The sequence below is a fragment of the Saimiri boliviensis genome, chromosome 5, assembly GCF_048565385.1.
Source record: "Saimiri boliviensis isolate mSaiBol1 chromosome 5, mSaiBol1.pri, whole genome shotgun sequence".
NCBI classification, from domain to species: domain Eukaryota; kingdom Metazoa; phylum Chordata; class Mammalia; order Primates; family Cebidae; genus Saimiri; species Saimiri boliviensis.
Window position 1 is genome coordinate 73,740,111 of NC_133453.1, and position 26,938 is coordinate 73,767,048.

A 26,938-nucleotide genomic window follows, 5' to 3' on the forward strand; every position below is an offset into this window, starting at 1 on the left:
AAGTTTTTCTTGGACAATAACACTGTGAAGCAGACAAAGCAAACACTGTTAGCTAGGGAACCATTTAAAGAGGCTGAATGATTTCCACAACTTCACACAGCTGATGAATGTGCTCTGACTACTCTAGGCTTAGAGAGCTATCCTAGCAAAACAGAGATGACCATAGTAATCAAAAGACCAGCCAAGGATGTTGCTAAAGGATATTATAGAAGCAGAGGTTATTTTATCTACTTTTATTTGAACACTATTTTTACAGGCTGTGTACAAAGATTCAAATGTTGTCAAATCAATGTAGAAGAAGGGAGAGGAAAACAGTGGTGGAACCTGAGAAGGACCTGCTTCCGAATAGTTGAACACAACTGGTTTGAGACCTTCATTGTTTTCATGATTCTCCTTAGTAGTGGTGCTCTGGTAAGCGAATATCAAGAGAAGATACTACAGCACTAATTTTTAGAACATTCGAATACTGATGATTTATTAATCCTATTTCATTGTCTTAGTATCCAGTGCATTTTTATTATCTTACCTTGTATCTTTTAGACTATAGACTTATTCTATCAGTTAATATGACTGGATTTACTTTCATTATGTATGTAAATAAGCTAATCATTAATTTTTGCTTATTATTAAATAGCCCAGAAAGTGTAGCCCTTCAGCTTATTCATTAACACCGAAGGATGTGAATATTCAATTATTCATTGTTTAATAAGGAAATAGTTAATGGATGCCCCGCGATGGGAATATACATATTCTCTGAGTTCTGATGAATTTTGTTTCTAAATGGTATTTATTATTATTATCTCTTGATAGACAGTAGTAAGTCCTTAGCGACCTCTACTTTGCTTTTTCCAATTGTGTGCTCACTATTTTTGTGCTACTCCAGAAACAATGAAAGTTGGTAAAAATAAATATTGGGCAGCATGCCTAAGAGATTCATTTAAGGATGGGTTTATCTTTATAAGAAGGTGTTCACTTCATCACAATCAATTTATTTTTATATGAAAATTATTTATACAATTATAAATATAATATACTGAGAGCATTTTAGGGAAATGCTAACACAAAGGAAATACTTAAGCTATAAGATAAAGAGAAAGAGAGAGAGAAACAGAGTTTGCCTGATTGAAATGAAACTGTTACTTACAAGTTTGTTTAACTTCAGTTTATAATTCTAACAGAGACATATATTTATCTGTAATTTTTCTGAAGAAAGAAATATTTTTAACATGCTACTTTAGACAAGAAAATCTTTCATCATTGAAAGAAATGCATACTTAGAAGTGAAACATCAAGAGATTCCTAACAGAAGAATATATATTAGAATGTAGAGGAAAAGTAATTTCATTTCATCATTGTCACACTGTATTCTGTTGAGAAACATAAACTATTTTAAAAAGTTAAAAGAAAAACAAAAAGAAGCAGGTGAACCCAACTATTCGGTAAAATTGGAGACTGTGAAAATCAATCAGAATTTCTGCTTTACAAAAATATAAGCCTTCATTGTTTCTTCAACCTCCTTTCTGTAGTGGAAGAAAAAGTCAATAGAAGCAAACTAAATAAAATAAAAGGAATATATAACTTCAAGTTGGGATGGCCACATCAGGATATGACACCAAGAACTATTTCCTAAGTCAGATTAATTCACTGGAATCCTACTTTTCTTTTTCTTCTACCAATAGTCTTTCCTCTGATTAAATAAATAAAAGACCTTTGAGAGGAAAAAAAAAAAAAAAGTAGCAGTAACTACTGTTTCTCTGCCCTCCTATTTCAATGAAATGTCATATGCATATATGATTAGATTTTTAAAATAGCTTATACAGTATAATCATTTTTGAAAGCTAATAATATGTAACTTTTCTTTATAGGCATTTGAAGATATATATATTGATCAGCGAAAGACAATTAAGACAATGTTGGAATATGCTGACAAAGTTTTCACTTACATTTTCATTCTGGAAATGCTCCTAAAATGGGTGGCATACGGCTATCAAACATATTTCACCAATGCCTGGTGTTGGCTGGACTTCTTAATTGTTGACGTAGGTATCATTCATATTTTTGTCACTGTTCAAGGTAGCTTGTCTTATTTATATTCAAATTCTAAAATAGTGAGTCTCAAACCACTATATTATGTTGACAGACTATGTCTTCTGGAAGACATGGGCTAATTTAATTCTGATTTAAAATAGCATTGAGGAATTGAATCTACGGTAGTTCTCTAGTTATCTTAGAAAGCTAAAAACTAAAAAATCAACCCATCAGTAATTTGTAGGGAAAATGGTGAAGTAGGGAACTTAAAAGGCAGGTTGCTTAAATCCCTTATGTGGTGAGTCAGACAGATTCAGGTTTGTATCCCAGGACCATCACTTGTTGACTTTGTGCCACCGAGTTAGTTTCTTGGCCTCTGACTCTGTGAAAGGATGGTATTATTTATACAGTATTAAAGTACTCAATAAAAACAGTGATGCTGGTGGGGGCTACAGTCATTTAAAAAAATTCTCTTTGATCTACTCAAACTTTTTAAAGTGTAGATTTAAATAGTAGATTATATGGATTATGACTTCATTATAGGGAGTGAAGTGTACAAAGTGTAGGGAAAGACAAGACTGCTTTATGCAGCAGTGGAAGTTTTTCTAGAACGTAAACTAGATTTATGGCAAGCCTGAAATATACCAAACAGCTCTTTATAGAATTTGTGTGCCCGGTAATTAATACTGTGTTTACTGAAAACAAGTGACTGACTTCAAGATGCGTTGAAGTTAAACATCATATTTTCTATTATCAACATGGCAAAATTTCAGCTTTAGAAAGCTATAGCCAACCTATCCTAACTTCACATTGAATAGTTTTACCCCAAAAAGATATTAACGCAGCAAGACTATGAGAGTTTCTTGTGGAAAGTGTTTCTTGAGCTAAGAATCATGCGTGCATTATATCTCCTTGATTCTGAACAAAGGCAAAGCTAAGGCTATTTGAAAAACTTAACAATGTCACCGTGAAGTGAGCCAATTGAGAGAAATCTCGAAGCATTTTTGCTTTAGCATATCTAAAACGGTGAAAGTTTCTAATACTGGGTTTCCAGCATTAGAAGTTACATTATATTTTAATTTCAGAATTTTTTACACTATAATTTAAATCTAAATGTAATTTAACCCATTAAAACTTCCTGAGGTTTGCTTTTTTTCTGTTACGCTTATTACACATCAACTTTTTGGTGGAAGTTTTTAAATGTCATTTTTGAAACATTTTAGGAAAATAATTGTATACAGAATTTTGTAGTGCATAACAATAATACCTTTAATTTCAGCGTTCTGTTTTAATTATTTACTGAAGATCAATGTAGCACTCTATAAAAAGACTAATTACAGCATATCTCAAATAATGTAAAAGGTGTATTAAACATAATACAACTTAATACATTTTAAAAAAGAAAAGTTTACAAAACTAATGTCTAGTATATGTGGAATTGTCCAATACTAGCCTCTTTCCAACCAAATAAATTGTGATCTTTCTTGAATACAAAGTTTGGTAAGTTTTTTATTCAGAGAATTAGATACATAAGATTTTTCCTTTAGTCATGTATATTATGTACAAATGACTACAAAGGAAGTAAATTGATTGCTGTGTATTTAGCAAATATTCATTGATTGGCCCTTGGGGCTAGGTATCATGGCAGAGCCATAAATTAGTATAAAAAATGTTGAGGAAGTTTTATGATGGTAATTTCTTTTTAAGTTACTTGCATAAAAATAAACTTTAAACAAATGAAAACGCAAGGTATTAGCAAGACAAAAAAATCACCTTTAAAACTGATGTAGTTAATTAATTTCTGAGAATACCCATTATGATTTGTTGAATATACTGATGCATGGTAGAAACTTCTTGCTTTTTTTGGTACAATAGCAGTTTTTGTGTTTTATAAGTAGCTATAAGAAAAGCCTTATTCAATAGCAAATTAATAAAATAAAGGAAGAATTACCAATGATTTTTTTCCATCTTGATTTCTTCTTTTATTTTACTAATTTTTACTTTGTTTCTCTAATTATTCAATTGATAAAGTATATGATATTTAAGGAATTTTTTCAACTAGCTTTTAATTAATGTCCTAATAATTATACCCTTTGCATCAAACTGAAAATATTTCTTAAATTTTTTAAAGGTTTACTAAAAATATCTGAAAATTTATCTTCTGAATAATTATAAGCAAAAATTATACTTGTTGTATTATATAGCAACTACACATTGAATGATGATTCGATTTATTAATTGTTATTATTTTTGTGTGTGCAGGTTTCATTGGTCAGTTTAACAGCAAATGCCTTGGGTTACTCAGAACTTGGAGCGATCAAATCTCTCAGAACACTAAGAGCTCTGAGACCTCTAAGAGCCTTATCTCGATTTGAAGGGATGAGGGTAAGAAAAATGAAAGAACCTGAAGTATTGCATATAGCCAAAATTAAGCTAAATTAAATTTAGAAAACCGAAAACCTATGCATGCAAAAGGAATGGCAAATTCTCGCAAAACTGCTACTTTATCGTTTTCTCTGTTGCATATTTACTTCTAGGTGATATGCAAGAGAACTAGGCCTCTATTGAAATGATATAATATCATTTATCTGCTGTGCTTATTTAAATGACTATTTCCTAATCCATCTTGGGAGTTTCCTTACAAATCTATATACAAAAAAGGCAGACGCATTATTAAGGTAGTATGTGTAATGATATAATAATAACCGAAAGTAAATTCTATATCAGGTACTTATTCTTTGTGACGATATACTGTACTTAACGAGTTTTCCTGAAAATAATGTGAATCACACATGTGCCTAAGTATGGGTGTAAAAAGAAATGAAAGGAGTTGTCAAAATTTTTGTCTGTATAATGCCAAAGTTTGCATTATTTGAATATATTCAGTGTTAGAAGGCTATATATTAAGTATTGACTGAATTTTAAACTTTTTGTTTTAATATAGTCTTAATTCATAATTACATTCATCTTAACTTATAAAACTAGTAATACTAACTTAAAGATTACATACAAATCTACACTATTTGTATGACAATAAAGTAAAACACCTGTAATGAACAGAAAATATGATTTTGACTCATTACCATAGCTAATTCACAAATTAACCTTAATTTACTTCTTGTCAGTCACACAAAATTTTATTGTATCCCTTTTAAAGAAAAAATAATCACTTTCCATCATTCATAACAGATTAGAAAGTGTGCCATTATTGACTTATTTTCCATGCTTTTTTTAAAGCATGAAGCATTAGTATACAGATGTAAAATATAAAAAATTAGTTCTGCTTTTTAAAAAGGCCAAAAAATGTGTTATCAAAACAAAGCACTGAATTGTGTGATTCCAATAGAAAAACATTGCTCTTTTGCTTCCTAAGGTTTAGTTATGTTTATGGAAACTGAGCTGTATTGTAGACTTCCATTTGCACTTTGTTGATTGTTTACAGCCTTATGTTCTCTTCTCAAGTCTTAATATAAATGCCACTTTGGAGGAACGTAAGATTTCCCTGACATATATGAAATCTTTTTCCTCATTATAAACAGCTTAGTACAACGTAATACAAATAATCCTCTTTTATTTCTCACAGAGATCCTCACATTTTCACCAAAATGTTATCAGAGATTCTCTCTGGGATATGTAAAAATTAAGTATATTTTCCAATTAAATGTCACTTTGTTTTGTTTCAGACTGGCAGTTTCAGTTCTGGAGAAAAAAATATCATTTCTGTACATTCTACTTGAAAACATGTTGCCTGAATCAAAATAATATATTTTATATGGCTTGTGAAATCTGGACAATGCTAAACATTTGAAAATAGCATAAGCCTTTTACATTTGACCATTTGAAAGTTTATTAAATCCATTAGTCAAGTGGTCAGATATTTTCATACATTACACTTCATTTCCCTAAAAAAGTTGGTCATGTGGATATAGTTTTAATTTTCACAGAAATAACTATAATTATTAATCAATAATGGTTTTCGTATTAAAAGGGGTTGGTTTTTGAAACCTGGAGTTTTAGACATAAAATCTTTATTAATGCTGATAGTGATAAAACTAATAATTTAAATGATCAGATTTATGAATATGGCTCTATTCCTCATAATGACAGAATACACGGCACTAAAATAGCTGATCTCTTCAACACCTGTTTGGCATTGTAGAGTCAAAATAACCTTATTATTGATTCTATTTTTTATACTTCTAGTGTTTGGATTTTTTTACTCTGCAAAAGTGTAATCACGAATGATGGTGAGATTGGATATAAGAATGCTGATTATGATTGAGAAGTGAGATTTGAACATGCTCAGAAACTCTCATTTAATTCTTTGCCCTAGCAGCATAAAATCGCAATAGCTGCGTCAAAGCGTAACTCAGGCCCTCGTTTTATTTTTGTTATTCCGTTACTTTTTCAAAGCATGTGCTTTAATGCAACATCACTGAATAAAGCATGTTGTCCAATGCCTGATAAGAAGTTAGAAAATAACAAATAAATTATCATCACGTTGCACTTTGTGTTTTGCATGTTTTATGCACATCTCTGGCTGACAGCTTTTAAACGTTTATTGTATTTCAAATTTCCAGTCCAAATTTTTCAACTTGTAAAATTAAACTGAGTGAACTGATGTCTTGAATATCTAGGGTAAAATAAAATTTGTATTTAAATTTGTATTTTTAATTTCCTAACCTAGGAAATCTTAAATACCTTCTTTTTCAAAAGAACTCAAGTCTTAATTGATAGGGAAACAGACGGAGAGCATCATGAACAAAAATTAACACCAAATGTTCTGTCATATCAGATTTCTAACTAATAACAAACTATATATTTCTATTTTGTATAGGATAATCTTGCTCCAACTTGGATGGGGTGGAGCGCTGGTTCCTCCCCTGAGCCCTTTATTATGGGTACTGTATTACCCCTTTTGCTACCTTTAATCCTTGCACTGTGACTTATGTGTAGTGGGGTGAGGGAGGGATTGGGAAGGGTACTATGGCACCACAGTAGGGAAATGCAGTATTTACATCCTAATCCCCTCTTTTCAGTTGTCTTACATTTCATTTGAAAAAAAAATACCTTTATGAATTTACCCTCTGTGGGTTTTAACCCCAATGGTTAATATCTTTATTAAGTTTCAGTGAGTATGATTTAGTTATGTGTATGTGGAGTTATCCATTTATGGGGAGATTACTTGATTGGTGAGGGCGGGGGCCCCGGGTGTAGAATGATTATGTGAAAAAAAAAAAATGTCACTTGTAAAGCTCATGATACAGTTTGAGGCATACACACCCTGCCATTTAGTACATTGGTATGGGTCCTGAAAATTACCAGCTAGATTGTTGATATGTATGAGCAGATACTAGGGTGCAATATTTCAGGTTTCATAAGACTGGTATTGATTGTGACCATTCTCATTTTTTATTGTGTAAGTTTATATGGGGTTATTTTCAAAATGTAATAAGGCAAAAATATATTAAGAAATAGTTGAATAAGCACATGTGATTTGTGTTGTAAACAAAAAATTAGTATATAAGAATCCACTTATTTGAATTATATAGAATGCACACCCATAAATAAAACAAAAATATCATGAGTATCAAGATAAAATTTAATGCATAAACTCACTTCTTAGAATAAGTGACTCCCAACTAACTTTCTAGGATTCTAAAAGATATCACAGTGAAAACATACATAAACGTAACTCTACATTTTACTTATTCTTAAAGTGTAATATACGAGAAGAAGAGTTTTTATTTTTGTGAGAGAGAAAAAGTCAAAATTTTTGTTTGGATCATTGATATATCATAGCTTACAAAAATAATTGTTTTAATTTAAATCCACAAGACAGTTTTTTAAAGATTTTTTTTAAAAAAGATTTTCTTATTCTTCTTCATACTAAAAAATGGATAATTTCTACTTTGCCTACTTTTTATTTTTATTCACATATATTTTCTTTATTTCTATTAGAGAAGCACAAGAATTCATGGACAGTGTTGATTTCAAGTTCAAAAACAATTAGGATAAAAAGACATTTCTTCATCTATGAAAATGTCGAATGTTAATTTGCATATTTAACTATCAATCCTTCATTTAATATAGACTTAATTTTTTAAATGCAGGTATTGAACCAGAAATATAATTGGTTGTGCTAGAGTAGAGAAATTTTATTTGATGATGTGTGTTTTGATAAAAGTTTCTGAGAAGAAACAGCCTCTAGTACAGTATTAATTCATGATGATAGTTCCTTTCTCAGACATCTACTTTCACGTAGCCTGAAACTTCAATTTGTTCTTTCCAATTTCTTCAGACTAATTCTGCCTACTTTCTTCCTCCCATGGGGACCAACTACTGGAGTTTTATTGTGACTGAAAAAAGCTAATACACCTCCTTCTCTGCTGTACCAAGGAATGGCTTGGAACTCTTGGGAAAAGACAGTCTTTTCTATGATCTTTCACTGTCTAATTTAATGCATCTTAAATATGACTATAGCTTTGTATAGTACATTCCCCAATACTATGCCAAATATTTTCTAAGATAAAATTCTTTCATGTTCACACACAAAAAAATAAGTAAAACTTTTCTCTGGGCCAAATATATGCCAACTTTGTGAAACATATCTCGAACTGCCCTGCTGCAGCGTACATGCTAGTATGATAAATTCCGGAGTTCCTTTTAACTCTAAATGAATCCCCAGTTTCAAAGTAATGCTCTCAAACATATTACCTAAGCAAAGACTTTTCCTTGTGCTCAGTTCCTTAATTATTCTCATCCCATATTCAGAAATACATTTAAAAAGTATGTTTTGATCAAAAAAATACAAAGCTAACCTTTACTTCATTGACCCATTCATTTTGTCAACCATTATATTATTTCTATATTCACAGTTCTCTGGTATATTCGTATATCCAAGACCCTCAAGGCCCTGCAAAATTCACAAACACATTTTTGCATGTTAAATTTTTAGAAAATCTTACAATCTGTCAGGATTACAGGATTACACTTAAATCTAGTACAGAGTAATATGGGTACCAGATAAAGTGGAAGCAATTCTTCCAAGTAGACCGAAAAGAGCACTAGATGCTACTTCTAGGCTACTTTCTGAACTTAACTTGTTTTAACTTCATTTTTCTCATGTGCCAAATGAGAACACAGTACTGAATTATTTTTACAGTTTGGTTCAGTACTACAATAGAATTCTGATTCTTGAATTTAGAGGGGAAAACATTCCTCTTTACGTAGGAGGCTAAACTGGGGGGCAAAGTTAGGCTCCATGAAAGAAGAGCTATTTGAACTAAAGCCTTTAAGAGGGGAGAGTATTTCAGAAGAGGAGATCTTCGACAAGGAATTTCAAAGGAAATGGCATCTCAATTATCTGGCAATTATATTAGCATATAGTCATTACATTAATTGAAGTAGCATGAAGTATAGGTGACCAGGGAAGTTAAAACTGGAAACAAAGATTGTGGAGTGATGTTAATATCAAGGTAAGAAAAATATTTGCTAGTTACTGGGAGGCCAATACATAACTTTCAAGTGGGACTTGGGGAAGATTAATTCATCTTACATATATTAAATGAAGGAGAAGGTTAGGAGGCTGACGATAGTGCAGGTATAAAATAACAGAGGACAGTTCTAAGTGGTGACTGTGAGAATGGAAAAGAGGTGACAAAGCTAAGAAATGTTTTGAAGAAAAAATTTGAGACTTACAGATTAACGTGAAAGGAAAGTAAAGAAATAAGTATAATCAGTCTTCTGCTCATACTCTAAATTGGGTGTTGAAGGCAAAATACACATTTTAATTAGTACTCTGTGTATTCACAGTAGAAACAGTATTGTAATCTGGATAGCGGACAAAATATTCAGAAATATTCAGAAAATAAATAGCAACTTGATTTCAGTTTCCAAATCTTGAATCTGAAAGCAATCTAATTCTATCCATCCATTTAAAATAAATTATAAAACGAAGGTTTATGAAGTCCATTGTATTAACGCAGACACTCAGATGAGCTAAGGCAAAGTATCACGTGTCAGCTTGGTAGGTTGCATAGGCCACATCATTTGGTTCTGCCTGGATAACTCAACCAAATTAATTTTTCATACTCATCTGCCCCACCTTTGTCATTACTGGTATTATTATTTTCTTTGGCCCACTTATCACACTGTTTTACGTCCCGCAGAAGGCCTGGAGTTCTTTACAGACTAAACAGGGCTCAGAAGTGTAAGAAATTGGCTCATGTATTTTTTTTTCAGACAGGCAGTTTAAAAAATTGTTCTAAGAATACACTGGTATCAAATGGCAAATAGAAGATATTTTGACAACTGTTTCATTTGTATCAGATTGACAAGAATAATACAAACACGGGTGGAATTAAACTTAGCAATTAAGTTTGAGGCAGCTGCCCCTTATAAGCATTTTGGGTCTGTTTTTACCTTCCCTCTTAGCCACTCCTGTGCAGCTCCAGTGGGAAGTATGGAGGAGACGGCAAGGAAGCCATTCCTTTGTTGTTGCCAAATATGAACACTCAGATTTTGAACAAGTGTCCAGAAATAAAGAGGGGGAAAACATCCTTCCATAGGAAAAAAAAATTGATAATATTTGAACACAGAACCTCATGTGATCACATCAGATTTGAGAACTATGTATGGCATCCCTCTTTTTCTTATTTTCCTAAGAAATGATTTCTATTCTGTTTCGTTTAAAGTAAGTTTTTTTAATTAAACTCAGTAAATGAAACCACTGACATGACTGGAGCTTGAAATAAACGATGTGATGATCTAATGAAATACATAATGCAAATTGTCTTGCTTCTTATGCAAAAATTATTAGTCATAGCAGTGCATGAATAATTAAAGACAATTATATTAGGTGTTTAATAATATTTTTATAATTTATCATCTGAATTTTTAAGTTATTTTAAAAATATATTGGTCAAATCAACTCAGGTCCAAATGTTTTAGTTTTGTTCTTCAGTATATTCCTTTTTAAAATGAGTTAAACTTCTGTATAGGCTTTTTAACTTTTCTTTTTTCTGATAAACAACACAATTCTGACTTCATCTGGCAGCAAGTTCCTCTGATTTTGCTTTTCCTTTAACTTTTTAACGCTTCTCCCTCCCTTTTTTAAAAAAAGTTTTTGTTTCATTTCTTGGTTATATTGCCTATAGCTGTTTTCATAAGCATATTGCTTAAGAAAAAAATGAATTTTAAGTTTTTTTTTTAAACTTGCTTTTAAATATCCTAGAATAAATAGCCTTGATAGAAAACAAAATGGAAAGACCAGAGATTACTAGGGGAATGTTTTCTTTGCTTTTCTTTATTAACAGATAAGAATTCTGACTTTCCTTTTTTTCCATTTGTGTATTAGGTGGTTGTGAATGCCCTTTTAGGAGCAATTCCATCCATCATGAATGTGCTTCTGGTTTGTCTTATATTCTGGCTAATTTTCAGCATCATGGGCGTAAATTTGTTTGCTGGCAAATTCTACCACTGTATTAACACCACAACTGGTGACAGATTTGACATTGAAGAAGTGAATAATCATACTGATTGCCTAAAACTAATAGAAAGAAATGAGACTGCTCGATGGAAAAATGTGAAAGTAAACTTTGATAATGTAGGATTTGGGTATCTCTCTTTGCTTCAAGTTGTAAGTGAACACTATTTTCTCTGAATATTTTCATTATTTGGAATAATAAAATAATGATGTATATCTATTATTTAGTTACTAAGAAAGTATGTATTTCTATTTAAAAAATTTCAGTTTGTTAGTAAAAGTTTATAAGCCCAGATGTGTGGAAACTTTATTATATGTAACCAGTGCAGATAGTCAGTTGTGACCAGGCCAGACAAAGGCCTCTTGGTCTTTTTTTTTTTTTTTTTTTTTTGTATTTTCTTTGTTTCTATATTGGTCTTTCTTTATATATAAACAAGCTAAGTAATAAATCAGTAACTTTGTTAATTTTTTATTGCAATTAGAAGGCTTGTTTCACTGATCAGCGTCCAAAACAGAATACATTTAACAGATCATCATCCAAAACACATACACTTAACACACCTAACTAGATTGTAATTAATTAACTGCTGCTGAGTTCTATTATTTGGATCAAAGTTTGGGGAATGACATTTAGGTTTTAGAATTAGATCCTAGCATGGTGGCGTGTGCCTGTAATCCCAGCTACTTGGGAGGCTGAGACAGGAGAGTCTCTTGAACCCGGGAGGCAGAGGTTGCAATGAGCCAAGATTGCACCACTGCACTCCAGGCTGGGCAACGAAGAATGAAATTTCATCTAAAAAAAAAAAAAAAATGGATCTCCATAGTGAAATGGAAATAATACCTTGAAGCACCTAGAAACAAAAATGAAGCACAAGCAGCTGTTGTCTTATCTCAAATGACCTTTCAGTACCATAATTTAAGTCTATCTTATCCTAAATATTAATGTTTTCACTATTGGGTCTTTAAGACTGGGTCTCCAAGAAAAATAGTTTATAATTTATTTAAAAAATTAAAAAGTGTCCCTTTAAACATTTTCATTTGATTCTGCTTCTAGCTACAGCAGCACCACAACAAAGCAGTGAATACAATAGAGTCCAGATTATTTGAAAACTCAGCTTAAAAAGAAAAAAAAAGACTGTACAATTTCTTTCTTCCCTTGCGGTTCTACAGTGTCTTCAATTTTGTTCACGAAGGTTATGATTTCAATTGTTCATCCAGAAGACTAAGCAAACATACCAACACTGGTCAAAACCCTTTTGCACACTTTGGGAGGCTGAGGCGGGTGGATCACGAAGTCAAGAGATCCAGACCGTCCTGGTCAACATAGTGAAAGCCCGTCTCTACTAAAAATACAAAAAATTAGCTGGGCATGGTGGCGCGTGCCTGTAATCCCAGCTACTCAGGAGGCTGAGGCAGGAGAATTGCCTGAACCCAGGAGGCGGAGGTTGCGGTGAGCCGAGATCGCACCATTGCACTCCAGCCTGGGTAACAAGAGTGAAACTCCGTCTCAAAAAAAAAAAAAAAAAAAAAAAAAAACCTTTTGCAGCTCTTCCACAGGTGTCTACTGTGATTACAAATTCTTCCCACCTTTTTGTTTACTTCCCACCTTTTTATTTCTCTTCTTGACATTTTTGACCTACTCCGCATATTCATACAATTAAAATAGGAATTTTTAAAATCTGGCAAAAACAGGCAGGGCATGGTGGCTCATGCCTATAATCCCATCTCTTTGGAAGGCCAAAGCTGGAGAATTGCTTGAGGCCAGGAGATCTAGACCAGTGGGGCTAACAAAGTGAGATTCTGTCTCCAGAACACACGGAAGTAAAACTTTTAAAAATCTGGCAAGAATGATTTCTTTAAACATTGTAGACACATTATGATATTTATTTGGACACTTACTCTAACCCTTAACTAATAACCACACTTATAAATATCACTAAAATGATCACTTCCTCTGTAAATTTGAGGAAAGAAAAAATAAAAATTTTAAGCAATTCTTTAAAATGTAAGCAATTCTGAAAATACAGTGATGGTCCTGCATGAAGCCATTAAATAAATTCTGCTACAAAAATAAATAAATAAATAAAACACTCTAAAATACTGCTTCCCATTTGGCTTTTACAGAATCACCCCTCTATTGATTAGTAAGTCATTGAAACGGTCCCTTGAATCACTTCTTTCTGTTTCTATACCAAGTGTGTAATGGACTTTTTCTATTATTGACCTAAGCCATTGACATATTTAACACATCTCTCTTTTATGTACAAAAGCCTTGTACTTTCTAGTTAGGAATTATTACTTTTTACTGCTGTTACCCACACCCTTGCTTAGCTTTCCTCTCATGATATCCACCACTTCACAAAGGTTAGTGTTATCAAAACAAATACACATTGTGATACAGATGCTAAAGGCTTTGCTAGTCTCCTTCACTAGCTAAGGAATAGACCATTTAGGCTGACAGGACTCCAAATTCATGCCCCAGGACAAATAACAAATTACCGTAAGTTATTAGCCTGAGTATCCTTTAGCCTGTGAGTGCCAAGTGTCTCCTGTTCTATTGTTCATATTTCTTATTCATATTAACTTATTATCTTCAAGAATTTCAGAAAGAAATAGAATACGGGATTATTTTTAAATGTTTTGCTCCAAAATTCTTAAAAGGATAGTTGCAACCCTGCCTTTATGTATCCCAGTACCATCCTTACATTGTTAAAATAAAGAGAAATCTTACATTTTCAATCCCTTTGATCACCTTGCAGAAAAATGTTAGCAGATGATCCTTAGATCTAAGTTGTAATTACTCAGCTGTTAGAGCTATTGACAAATGTGTTGGCATTTGTAAGATTTCTAAAAGTGATCCAGTAAATTTTAATAGTGCTTTAAATATCATGATACCAGCTGGGTGCAGTGGCTCACACCTGTAATCCCAGAACGTTGGGAGGCCAAGGTGGGTGGATCACTTGAGGTCAGGAGTTCGAGACCAGCCTGGCCTACATGGTGAAACCCCATCTCTACCAAAAATACAAAAAAAAAAATTAGCCAGCATCGTGGCGTACGCCTCTAGTCCCAGCTACTCAGGAGGCTGAGGCCAGAGAATTGCTTGAACCCAGGAGGTGGAGATTGCAGTGAGCTGAGATTTTGCCGCTGCACTCCAGCCAAGGGTGACAGAATGAGACTGTAAAAAACAAACAAAAACAAAAAAAAAAAAAAAAAGAAAAGAAAAGAAAAGAAAAAAGTACCATGAACTCTAAAGAATTGAAAAGTATTTGTGATTGGTTATCAAATGGGAGGATATATCAAATGGCCATTTTGTTCAATATGTATTCGAGAAATGAAAAGCCTAACTAAGATACAGTCTTGGTCCAAAATCTATGTAAAACTTGTTTTGAAATATCTTTCACAAGTATTTATTTTTGAAAATTATATCACTAAGAATATCTGTTAAACATCAGATCTAAATTATTTTTACTCCAAAGTAAAACGTGCATGTCCTTCTTAATAGGCCACATTTAAAGGCTGGATGGATATAATGTATGCGGCAGTTGATTCTAGAAATGTAAGTATTCCTTGTATTCTAAGTCTTTTTACAGTATTGACCAGCTGGTAAAATTAATTGAACAAAGCATAAAAAAAACCAATGAAGTGATTCTATCTTGATTTAAAATATTTAGGGAAAAATGTGACAGGTTAATATTCAATCATAGCAATGTTTATCAGAAAGATCTTACTAAGATAATTCAAAACATGAATTATTTTGGAAATCAAAGTAACAAATTCATATATTTAGGAACTAACAAATATTTTTATTTTAAATATTTTCTCTTTTGTTTCCTATTTATCCACACATTATATAATTAGAAGTAATTTCAGTGTGCAGGACCAGATCTAAAGAAATATATGATTTCTATCATTAGTTAAAATGTATACTCACCCTCCATATTAAACAGTATGAAAAGTTATGGATATTGTTCTGTCAGCCTTAGATTTCTGTGATAGTTTCTTTCAAACAATCATATTTTAAACCATATAAAAGAATGCTGTTATATGATTTTAGCATCCGTAAATTTACTGGAGCCTTTACTAATGTTGCTATCACTTCTGTGGCCAACAGATTCCTTTAACTGTACGTCACCAAAGTATAAATCTATTTTATTTGGTTTCATCCTTTTTCAGTCTCCGTGACCTAAACTGAAATTTATGCTCATTCCAACTTTGTTCTACAAAACTTTGTAAGATGTAGTATTTTCTATCAACCTCCATCTTTCTATTCTGAAGTTCCATCTGTTTAGTTTATCGTCATAAAGGGCAACCTCTGTCCCTGCAGTCTTTAACCTGATAGTTTGGTGTTATCTTTCTCGAAGTGCATTTCCCATTGTTTTAGTTATGTTGGTATTGTTTTGACAACCTCCGGAGTTGCTTTCTTTCACTTTGTCATTTATATTTTGTTTTGTGTGTTTAGTTTGTTTTAACTGTTACCTTTAGAAGGACATGAATCTGTTAAAAAAAAAAAAAAAAAAAAACTATAGTGACTATTTCACTCTATTACTAAATTATGAGTGATATCTCATTTGTTACAAGCACAATCTAGAAACTAAATAATCAACTGGGAAATTATAAAATGGACTGTCCAGTTATGTCTACTTGATCTGAAAAATTCAATGACTGTTAGGTTAGGGTATAGTGTCAAACATCTAAATAAACAACTCATTTATTATTTGCTACATTATTTCATGCATACATGAATAATTGTTTCTAAACCTATCTTATAGATATTTATACTTGAAATTTTTTTATTAATTTTGAAATTACTAAAATTCAGTAACTTAAAAGTTTGCAAATTTAGCACATCATTGTTCAAATAGAAAAACATTATTTGTATTTATAGTTATAAAAATAGATTGCAGAATGTCATAATGGCCGTATTTTTCACATGAAAACATTTCTAAAGGCTAATTTCAGATATCTTTTTTAGAGGTAGTTGATTTAGAAAAAAAAAACATATATTAGTAAAAATAATGTTTATATTGTCATGAAAAAGTGCCAATGACATTTCCGGCACGAAAATGTATAGTAATATTTCACAAAATATTCTCCTTTGGTAGGTGGAACTCCAGCCTCAGTATGAGGAAAGTCTGTACATGTATCTTTACTTTGTTATTTTCATCATCTTTGGGTCCTTCTTCACCTTGAACCTGTTTATTGGTGTCATCATAGATAATTTCAACCAGCAAAAAAAGAAGATAAGTATTTCTAATATATTCTCTTGTACTGAGATAGAAAATTATTCCTTAAAGTGTTTTCTCCACCAAATGGGTACTTTAATATAGAAACCAAATGGGAGTATATATTATCATTTATATCTCCTTCCTCTCCGTTATTCACTACCTATATGTTACCAGCTATATAAAGCTAAGAATAACTGAGTTCCGCACTCTTGTGTATAGGTTCATAAAGCTTTTCTCCTCTTATTCACTATCAAGAAACATTTTCTATCTTTAAAAAATAATGATAATTAGAACACAAGTAGAAAGCAACCAAATATGCCCCTTTCCTGAAGGCAACTTGTTATTTTATCCCTACAACTACCCACTCCCCCTTGAAAATATGTTTTCCAGCTAAATCTTTGCAAGAAATTAGGCACTGGATGTGAGCTTCTTCTAGTGTTTATTTTTATACTTCTTTCCTTCATTTATTTCTTTTATATATTCCCACTTCTTTCTCCAAGATATTTGATTATAAGCTATCCATTTCAATCTTGGATGCCTCTTTATTATTTATCATTTATAAGGTTTATTTTATTGTCCCAATTTTATATGTGTATTATAAAACATATGGAAAACAAATAAATATCATCACTTGGAAGTAACTGCTGTCATTCACATTTTGTTTTTCTGTTCAAACTATTTCTACACATAGCCTTATTGTTGTGATTTTTAATCTATAATTATAAATTCCACTTTTGACTTAATGTATTTTCTCATTTTGTTAAAAGTATTCATATATACATTATCATAATTTACTTATACATTCCCCGATAGGTTGATAATTTAGATTGTTTTTAATCTTTAATGATTTAAATAGTACCTTGTTGAAAGTCTTTGTGCAAAAAGAAAAAAAAAAAGGGAGAGAAAAAATAGCTTTAATTATTTCCTTAGAATAAATTCCCATGGTGAAATATTTCACTGCCCCAGATATAAAGTATCTACTCAAACTCCCAATAACATTGTACGAGCACCCATGCCACTGTTCCCTCACTGGCACCAAACATTCTCTCTTTTTTTTTAATGCTTGATATTTAATAGGTGAAAACAGAACAGAGGCCTTGGAGGCAGCACAGCACATCTACAACCATCGATCTTTGACAAACCTGACAAAGACAAGCAATGGGGAAAGGATTCCCTGTTTAATAAATGGTGCTGGGAAAACTGGCTAGCCATGTGCAGAAAGCAGAAACTGGACCCCTTCCTGACACCTTACTCTAAAATTAACTCCAGCTGGATTAAAGATTTAAACATAAGACCTAACACCATTAAAACCCTAGAAGAAAATCTAGGCAAAACCATTCAGGTCATAGGCGTAGGCAAGGACTTCATGACCAAAACAGCAAAATCAATAGCAACAAAAGCCAAAATAGACAAATGGGACCTAATCAAACTCCACAGCTTCTGCACGGCAAAAGAAACAGTCATTAGAGTGAATCGGCATCCAACAGAATGGGAAAATTTTTTTTGCAGTCTATCCATCTGAGAAAACTGTATTTGATTTTAATTTTTAGGACTTTTATTACCTTGAGTGTTATGACTTTTAGGTATTTTATTACATTTGAACATGTTCTCAAATGCTTGTTAGCCATTTGTGTTTCTTTTTTTTTTTTATGTACTATCGCTTCATCTCACTTGCTCAGTATGATTGCTTTTTGTATAATGAGTGCTTGCTTTCACTACAGAACATTCTCCCCTCAATTCCTTTCTCTGATTACTAGAAGTACTCTGTAGTCAATATCAGGCTACTCCATTTCACTTATTTGCCAGTGTTCCAATCTTGTATCCCTGATGGTCTGTCCCATACTTACTATGCTATGTGCTCTGATTTAGCCCCTAAATCTCTCACTAACTTATCCAGCTTTCTTTTTATCCCTTTGCTCTAATTCTTGACACAGTTAGAGTGATTTTTTTAAATGAGTAACTCCAAACCATCTTGCAGTATACATACTCTAATTATTTGCTACCTTTGAATAAGAAAATCATTGCCTTTAACATCATAAAGGCAGTGTGTATAGTATAAGATACCAAGTATTTATTATCTCAGTGAACCAAATTTCACCATCACTAAGCATATGGTCTTGGGTAAAATAATTAACCTTTTTGAGATTTGGGAGTGTTTTTCTTCATAAGATAATAATAATAGTCAATTTTGAATGATTTAGGGAATTAAATATTATTATCATACCTAAAGAGTACGTTCAATTTTTCAAATTTAAAATCCCAGATGTAATTATACTAATTGGTTGAATTTTGCATTTCATTTTTCAGCCATCCCTTTTCTGTTTTAACACTGAAAAATTATGTGCAAAAGGACACAGTTTTAACCAGTTTGATTTTTCTTTTCTATACTTTGGAGGTCAAGACATCTTTATGACAGAAGAACAGAAGAAATACTATAATGCAATGAAAAAATTAGGATCGAAAAAACCTCAAAAGCCTATACCTCGACCAGGAGTAAGAAATACCAAATGATATGGGGGAAAATATAAAAACAAAAACTTGTATGGTTGTCTTACAAAAAGAAAGTAGCTAACATTTCCAGTAGCAAACATTTCTTTCACTTTTAGAGCATCACTGTATCTTTTATGGTAATGGTAAAAAAAAAAAAAATGACCAAAAAAGAACAAGAAGAAATAGAAGATATATCCTTTACTACAAGAGATACAGAAGAACACCATTAGAATCCATATTAATTGACCAACGGACACATAGACAATGTGACGTGCACACAAGAAAGTTAATCACACAATTCAAGAATGGTTGCTAAGTAATATCAGGAAAAGAAGTAAACCTTTGGATGGGGTTACAAGAAATGCAGTTTTCTAATATTTTAAAGGATTGATGAAGTGTTGAGTCAAATAACACCTTACTTCTATTTTATTTTTCACTAGAGATACTAAGTGTCTTAAAGGAGGAAAGAATTCCAGTATCTACTATTCATATGTATGGCTATAGAGTTAGATACTACTAATAATGTCTGCAGAAGTCAGGGTCAGTAATTACAATTTATGACGATAAATAACAATACTCATGTTTCCATGATGAACCAAACAAACTCCTATGAAAATGGAGAGCTACTATCTCACATGATAAAGATTTTCATGATGATGATCTGAGAGGTTTCAGTAATTCCTAGGGTACATCAAGGAAACCAACACTAGTAAATAGTCATGTTGTGATGATCAAATATTGCCTTCCTGAGAATGATGAGAAATATGTGCTTTCTCTGTTAAAACTTAACACTGAAAGTAGAAGTGAATCAATCAATTCATAGGAAAAATATGTTAGAAAACACACTCAGAATTCCTTAGTGGCCCAAAGAAAAAAGCCTGCAGATGGCCTTCAGTGACTACCAGTGGCGGAAGTGGGGAGTAGAATCACAGATCAATGACAAAGAACATGATTTTTTTGACATAAACATATAAGAAATATCATTCTGGTCTGATTATCCTTGTGCAGGTCCAGCACTCTATGTCTGACAATGTTAGTCAAGGGTATTTGGTAGAAGAATATGAATATTGTAATATGTGGTATTTAAATACATAATCTTATAGATGTGTCCTGGAAATTCCAAATTCCCCTTAACAATTATTTGAGAATACAACAAATAAAATATTAATAGATACTATATTTTAAAATGGATGCATTGTCCCATTGATCATTTGAAAGTCTGGAAAAACAAAATCAAACAGGTTTCTTACCTTCTCATGATCTTAAAATGTTGATATGCATTGCATACCTCTGGAAGAAGTATATAGTATTCAGTGTTTTTTTTTTTTTTTTTTTTTTTTCTTTCTTTTTTTGCTTTTCATCAGAAACCCTCTTTGGACAAGGGATTGTTATTCTGAGAAATACACATTGGTAAATGGCAATTTAAATAACTAAATTTTAACAATTAATATGCTATAAATCATCCCTACAAAAATCAGGGCCAATGACCACTTTACAAGAAACTAGAAAGTCAATTAATGCAGAAAGTATTTGATGCTAATGTGCATGAGAAAACTCCTTTGTTGCTAAAAACATTTCTGTTTCTCTACAGAACAAATTTCAAGGAATGGTCTTTGACTTCGTAACCAGACAAGTTTTTGACATAAGCATCATGATTCTTATCTGTCTTAACATGGTCACAATGATGGTGGAAACAGATGACCAGAGTGAATATGTGACTACCATTCTGTCACGAATCAATCTAGTGTTCATTGTGCTGTTTACTGGAGAGTGTGTTCTGAAGCTCATCTCCCTACGCCATTATTATTTTACCATTGGTTGGAATATTTTTGATTTTGTGGTTGTCATTCTCTCCATTGTAGGTAAGAAACATTTAAAGTTCTTAAATTCAGTTTAATATAAGTGAAACAATCAAGATTTGAATCAAGATCATGCCAGCAATCAAAGATAATCATTGTAAATATTTTGATATATTTTATCCAGGTGTGTTTGGTTTTTTAACAAAATATCCCCTGCTATATATCAGTATTGCTTCTTATTCTATTTTAGACATAAATAATATACTTAGTGTGAATGTAGTAAAATGTCATTCATTTGAACTAGAACTGCTATTAAATAAGATAAAAATGTTTTTGGCATTTTGAGATTGAAGAACCCGTACAATATCTAGATGGTTCTGTTAACAGGACTAGAAATTTAGTCTGGTACAGAAAAAATATTGCTTTAGAGAATGGACATGGAGTCACCAGCATATTAGAATATTAGTTGAAAGTGGCTGCAAGATAAGGAAAAGTATTGAGTAGTGACAGGTGCCAAGAGATTATGATACGGGTTTCTTGGGTCATTTCTTGGGTTTCTTGGATGCACAGTGTGAATAAATGCTTGCTGCTCTTAGCCCTTTTTTGATAAATGAAGCACTTTTTTATTAATATTTTTCTTTGTTAAAGGAGGAACCGTAACCCAAAGAGAATAAAGATGAGGACTAAATGTTAGCAAATGCTTATAGTAGCTTCTTCATGAGTATCATATAGAGATTTTACAGACAACCTTAAAAATGGGTTTATAATAATAATGCACAAGGGAAATAAGGTGGCATGGGACATCATCAGTATTATACTTCAAAGCCTGGAACATATGACTAGCCTCATGAGCGATAACTCATTTCATTGGAAACAACTAAAGCTCTAGTAAAGTGAAAAGCATGTTTCTGTTGGCCTAAAATATTCATTCTTCCTTAAATAGGATGATATAACTGGGTCAACATTTTACTATCCAAAACAAGGTGCCTCTGACAGATTTTCATGCTACTCTTTCTCTGAAGAAATTGGCCTTTTATCCAACTCATATGTTGTATATAGCCTTTGATTCCCACTAATTATAATCCTTGGTTATAATTAGTGTGGCTAAGGTATAAGAGTTGTATTCTCACACATTTCCTTCTCTCTCTGTTACACACACACACTCTCTTTCTTATACTTAGTCTTTTCAGAATGAAGCATTTAAACTTGAAGGCATTTAGTTTCTCGAACTCTTTATCTTTACAAGTACAGTTTTTATCTAAAAAGCAAATGGAGATAGAAGCTTAAAAGAGGAAGATTGAGATTACAGTGTCAGGTGCAGGAGACCAAAAACAATTGAGATACAGCATTAGCTACAGGAGACTAAAAACAGCATCAACCTGCGATCCTTTTAGAAATGCACCAGAACATACATAAATAAGTATATAAAAATATTAGAGTGGAAGTTAAGTAAGTATCAAGATCATGGAGAGATGAAAGTAGCATCAAAAACTTTCAGATGGAAAAAGGAGTAAATAGAGAATTTAGAATATGGCAATTTCAGAAAAAGTAACTGTATACATATAAACTTGTACTTACACTGTTAGGCCACTGTTGTTCAGCCAGACATGCATTTTTAACTTCTTTTCTTTTTAAATTCTGACTTGGGACTTTATGTAAACTAAAAGTAGTTTATAAACATCCCTTAAAGATAAAAAAAAAGTTGAAATTATTGCTGAAATTCAAAATTAAGATTTATTTATAATATATATTACATACAATTACATATACATCATATGACTGTCATATTTAAGATAATATAACTATATGAGTTCGGGACTCTGAACTTTACCTCGGAACTTTGGAAGAAATACATGTTTATTTTAATGCATAATTTCTTCATTGGTTGGTATTCTCGTTGTTTATTCATAGGTATGTTTCTTGCCGAGCTGATAGAAAAGTATTTTGTGTCCCCTACCCTGTTCCGAGTGATCCGTCTTGCCAGGATTGGCCGAATCCTCCGTCTGATCAAAGGAGCAAAAGGGATCCGCACGCTGCTCTTTGCTTTGATGATGTCCCTTCCCGCGTTGTTTAACATCGGCCTCCTGCTCTTCCTGGTCATGTTCATCTACGCCATCTTTGGAATGTCCAACTTTGCCTATGTTAAGAGGGAAGTTGGAATTGATGACATGTTCAACTTTGAGACCTTTGGCAACAGCATGATCTGCCTGTTCCAAATTACAACCTCTGCTGGCTGGGATGGATTGCTAGCCCCTATTCTCAACAGCAAACCACCCGACTGTGACCCTAATAAAGCTAACCCTGGAAGCTCTGTTAAGGGAGACTGTGGGAACCCATCTGTTGGGATTTTCTTTTTTGTCAGTTACATCATCATATCCTTCCTGGTTGTGGTGAACATGTATATTGCAGTCATCCTGGAGAACTTCAGTGTTGCTACTGAAGAAAGTGCAGAGCCCCTGAGTGAGGATGACTTTGAGATGTTCTATGAGGTTTGGGAGAAGTTTGATCCCGATGCAACCCAGTTCATGGAATTTGAAAAATTATCTCAGTTTGCAGCTGCACTTGAACCTCCTCTCAATCTGCCACAACCAAACAAACTCCAGCTCATTGCCATGGATTTGCCCATGGTAAGTGGTGACCGGATTCACTGTCTTGATATCTTATTTGCTTTTACAAAGCGGGTTCTAGGAGAGAGTGGAGAGATGGATGCCCTTCGAATACAGATGGAAGAGCGATTCATGGCTTCCAATCCTTCCAAGGCCTCCTATCAGCCAATCACTACTACTTTAAAACGAAAACAAGAGGAAGTATCCGCTGTTATTATTCAGCGTGCTTACAGGCGCCACCTTTTAAAGAGAACTGTAAAACAAGCTTCCTTTACATACAATAAAAACAAAATCAAAGGTGGGGCTAATCTTCTTATAAAAGAAGACATGATAATTGATAGAATAAATGAAAACTCTATTACAGAAAAAACTGATCTGACCATGTCCACTGCAGCTTGTCCACCCTCCTATGACCGGGTGACAAAGCCAATCGTGGAAAAACATGAGCAAGAAGGCAAAGATGAAAAAGCCAAAGGGAAATAAATGAAAACAAATAAAAATAATTGGGTGACAAATTGTTTACAGCCTGTGAAGGTGATGTATTTTTATCAACAGGACTCCTTCAGGAGGTCAATGCCAAACTGACTGTTTTTACAAAAATCTACTTAAGGTCAGTGCCTACAATAAGACAGTGACCCCTTGTCAGCAAACTGTGACTCTGTGTAAAGGGGAGATGACCTTGACAGGAGGTTACTGTTCTCACTACCAGCGGACACTGCTGAAGTTAAGAGAGACAATGGCTAGTCAGACTGTAGGGACCAGTTTCAAGGGGTACAAACCTATAATTTTGGGGTTGTTTAACATGAAACACTTTAGTGTAGTAATTGTATCCACTGTTTGCATTTCAACTGCCACATTTGTCACATTTTTACAGAATCTGTTAGTGGATTCATCTTTTTGTTAATCCATGTGTTTATTATATGTGACTATTTTTGTAAACAAGGTTTCTGTTGAGAAATAGACTAAAGGACCTCTGTAACAGGTATGCCACCTGGGAGGTATGGCAACCACATGGCCCTCCCAGCTACACAAAGTCGTGGTTTGCATGAGGGCATGCTGCACTTAGAGATCATGCATGAGAAAAAGTCACAAGAAAAACGAGTTCTTAAATTTCACCATGTTTCTGGGAGAGGTAATTGGGTGATAAGTGGAGGTTCTTCGCTGATCTTGTTTTGCAAAATCTAGCCCCTAGACCAAGTAGATCGTGTGTAGGTAGGCCAGTAAATTTTAGCAGGTGAAAACTTCATTCAAATGTCTGGAGTCATAAATTTTATGGGTTTTGTTTTTTGTCATATTAAAATAATACTGAATAGTGAATATTGCCCCTCACCGTTCACCTCCAGAATACTGAATTGACTAAAATAACTCTTTATAAATTTCTGCTTTATCCTGCACTTTGTTTAGCCATCTTTGGCTCTCAGCAAGGTTGACACTGTGTATGTTAATGAAATGCTATTTATTATGTAAATAGTCATTTTACCCTGTGGTGCACGTTTGAGCAAACAAATAATGACCTAAGCACAGTATTTATTGCATCAAATATGTACCACAAGAAATGTAGAGTGCAAGCTTTACACAGGTAATATAATGTATTCTGTACCATTTATAGGTAGTTTGGATGCTATCAATGCATGTTTATATTACCATGCTGCTGTATCTGGTTTCTCTCACTGCTCAGAATCTCATTTATGAGAAACCATATGTCAGTGGTAAAGTCAAGGAATTGTTCAACAGATCTCATTTATTTAAGTCATTAAGCAATAGTTTTCAGCACTTTAACAGCTTTTGGATTATTTTTAAATTTTAAGTGGATAACATATGGTGTATAGCCAGACTGTACAGACACGTTAAAAAAAACACACTGCTTAACCTGTTAAAAATGTGTTTAGAATTTTATAAGCAAATATAAATACTGTAAAAAAGTCATTTTATTTTATTTTTCTGCATCATGTACATAAATATGAAGAGGAAATTATCTTCAGGTTGATATCACAATCACTTTTCTTACTTTCTGTCCATAGTACTTTTTCATGAAAGAAATTTGCTAAATAAGAAATGAAAACAAGACTGGATAGTTGTAGATTTCTGGTTTTTAAATTACATTTGCTAATTTTAGATTATTTCACAATTTTAAGGTGCAAAATAGGTTCACGACTCATGTCCAAAGTATACTTTGCAATTGGAAAAGGGTTTAAAATTTTATTTATACTTCTGGTAGTACCTGTACTAACTGAATTGAATGTAGTACTTATTTTTATCTTTTTCCTTTTCTTCTAACTTCAGTTTATGTTTTCGTTTCTTTGGAGTAATGCTGCTCTAGATTGTTCTAAATATAATGTGGGCTTCACAGTTTTTTTTTTTTTCCACAAGAACAGAGAGTAGTCAACTTATATAGTCAATTACATCAGAACATTTTGTGTTTCTTGCAGAAGCAAACCATAGGCTCCTCTTTTTCTTAAAACTACTTAGATAAACTGTATTTGTGAACTGCATGCTGGAAAATGCTACTATTACACTAAATAATGCTAACCAACATTTAAAATGTGCAAAACTAATAAAGATTACATTTTTTTATTTTATTGTTTGCCCAGTCACATTTTGTTAACAGAATATTGTAATGACAGAGAGATTTTTACATTACAAATTGAGGGAGAAGGGGAGCACCCCCCAACACACACACAGGCATATCTGAGTTGACAAGAAAACCTAGGGTAGATATGTCACTGGGGGTAATGATCTCCCAGGGTTACAAGCAGCAGGTGTGTTCTATGTTAGGAGGAAGAACTGGTGTCAGTGGATAGCTGGTGACTCTAGGAGGAAGAGAAGTATGGGAATCTAAGTGATGGTGGATGACCATTTGAGCTATGAAAAAAAAACCTCTTAAGTCATTGTTTAAAAATTTAGAGTTGCCATGTGTGTGGGATACTGTGTTTACTCCTTCAGAGCCACTCCCCATGCTTCTGCATTATTCTGTGTGTCCCAAAAGGGTGACTTCTACACATTGCATAAATAGGCTCTCCTACCTTTAAGCTCCCAATTGGTTTGGCCAATGAGAAGCACCAGTGGGAAAGCATCACAGAGAGAAAATTGACATAGGAATATTTATTCTCCAATTCCTTCTTTTCTGAGTTGCCCTAGGTTGGCACTGGATTAATTCCTCCCCCTGAAAGTCATATTCCAGTCAGATTGCCCCTCATACAACTGGAGTTACTTTCTCTGGGGTCTGGCGAACACTCCTCCCCTTGCCCCTTCAGGTCTGCTGCTTCATTGAGAGTGCTTTCTCATTCCTTGTAGCTTTCTCCT

At 33.0% G+C, this 26,938-nt stretch overlaps 1 protein-coding gene across 7 annotated transcripts in view; it reads left to right on the forward strand.

Annotated features, from left to right (window-relative positions):
• The window catches only part of SCN1A (sodium voltage-gated channel alpha subunit 1), a 131,648-nt gene extending 105,434 nt beyond the window's left edge, over positions 1–26,214 (forward strand). For 6 of the 7 annotated variants that reach the window (XM_074399553.1, XM_074399551.1, XM_074399554.1 and 3 more), the window contains exons 19-27: positions 257–411; positions 1,866–2,039; positions 4,291–4,413; positions 11,387–11,668; positions 15,018–15,071; positions 16,618–16,755; positions 19,129–19,233; positions 20,822–21,092; positions 22,941–26,214. In XM_074399553.1, coding sequence (XP_074255654.1) covers positions 257–411; positions 1,866–2,039; positions 4,291–4,413; positions 11,387–11,668; positions 15,018–15,071; positions 16,618–16,755; positions 19,129–19,233; positions 20,822–21,092; positions 22,941–24,118 — 2,480 coding nt within the window. In that variant the 3' untranslated portion in view covers positions 24,119–26,214. Of the gene's footprint in view, positions 1–256; positions 412–1,865; positions 2,040–4,290; positions 4,414–10,464; positions 10,663–11,386; positions 11,669–15,017; positions 15,072–16,617; positions 16,756–19,128; positions 19,234–20,821; positions 21,093–22,940 lie in introns of all 7 variants that reach the window. The other variant, XM_074399550.1, reaches the window with a different exon arrangement.
• Positions 26,215–26,938: the final 724 nt, after the last annotated feature.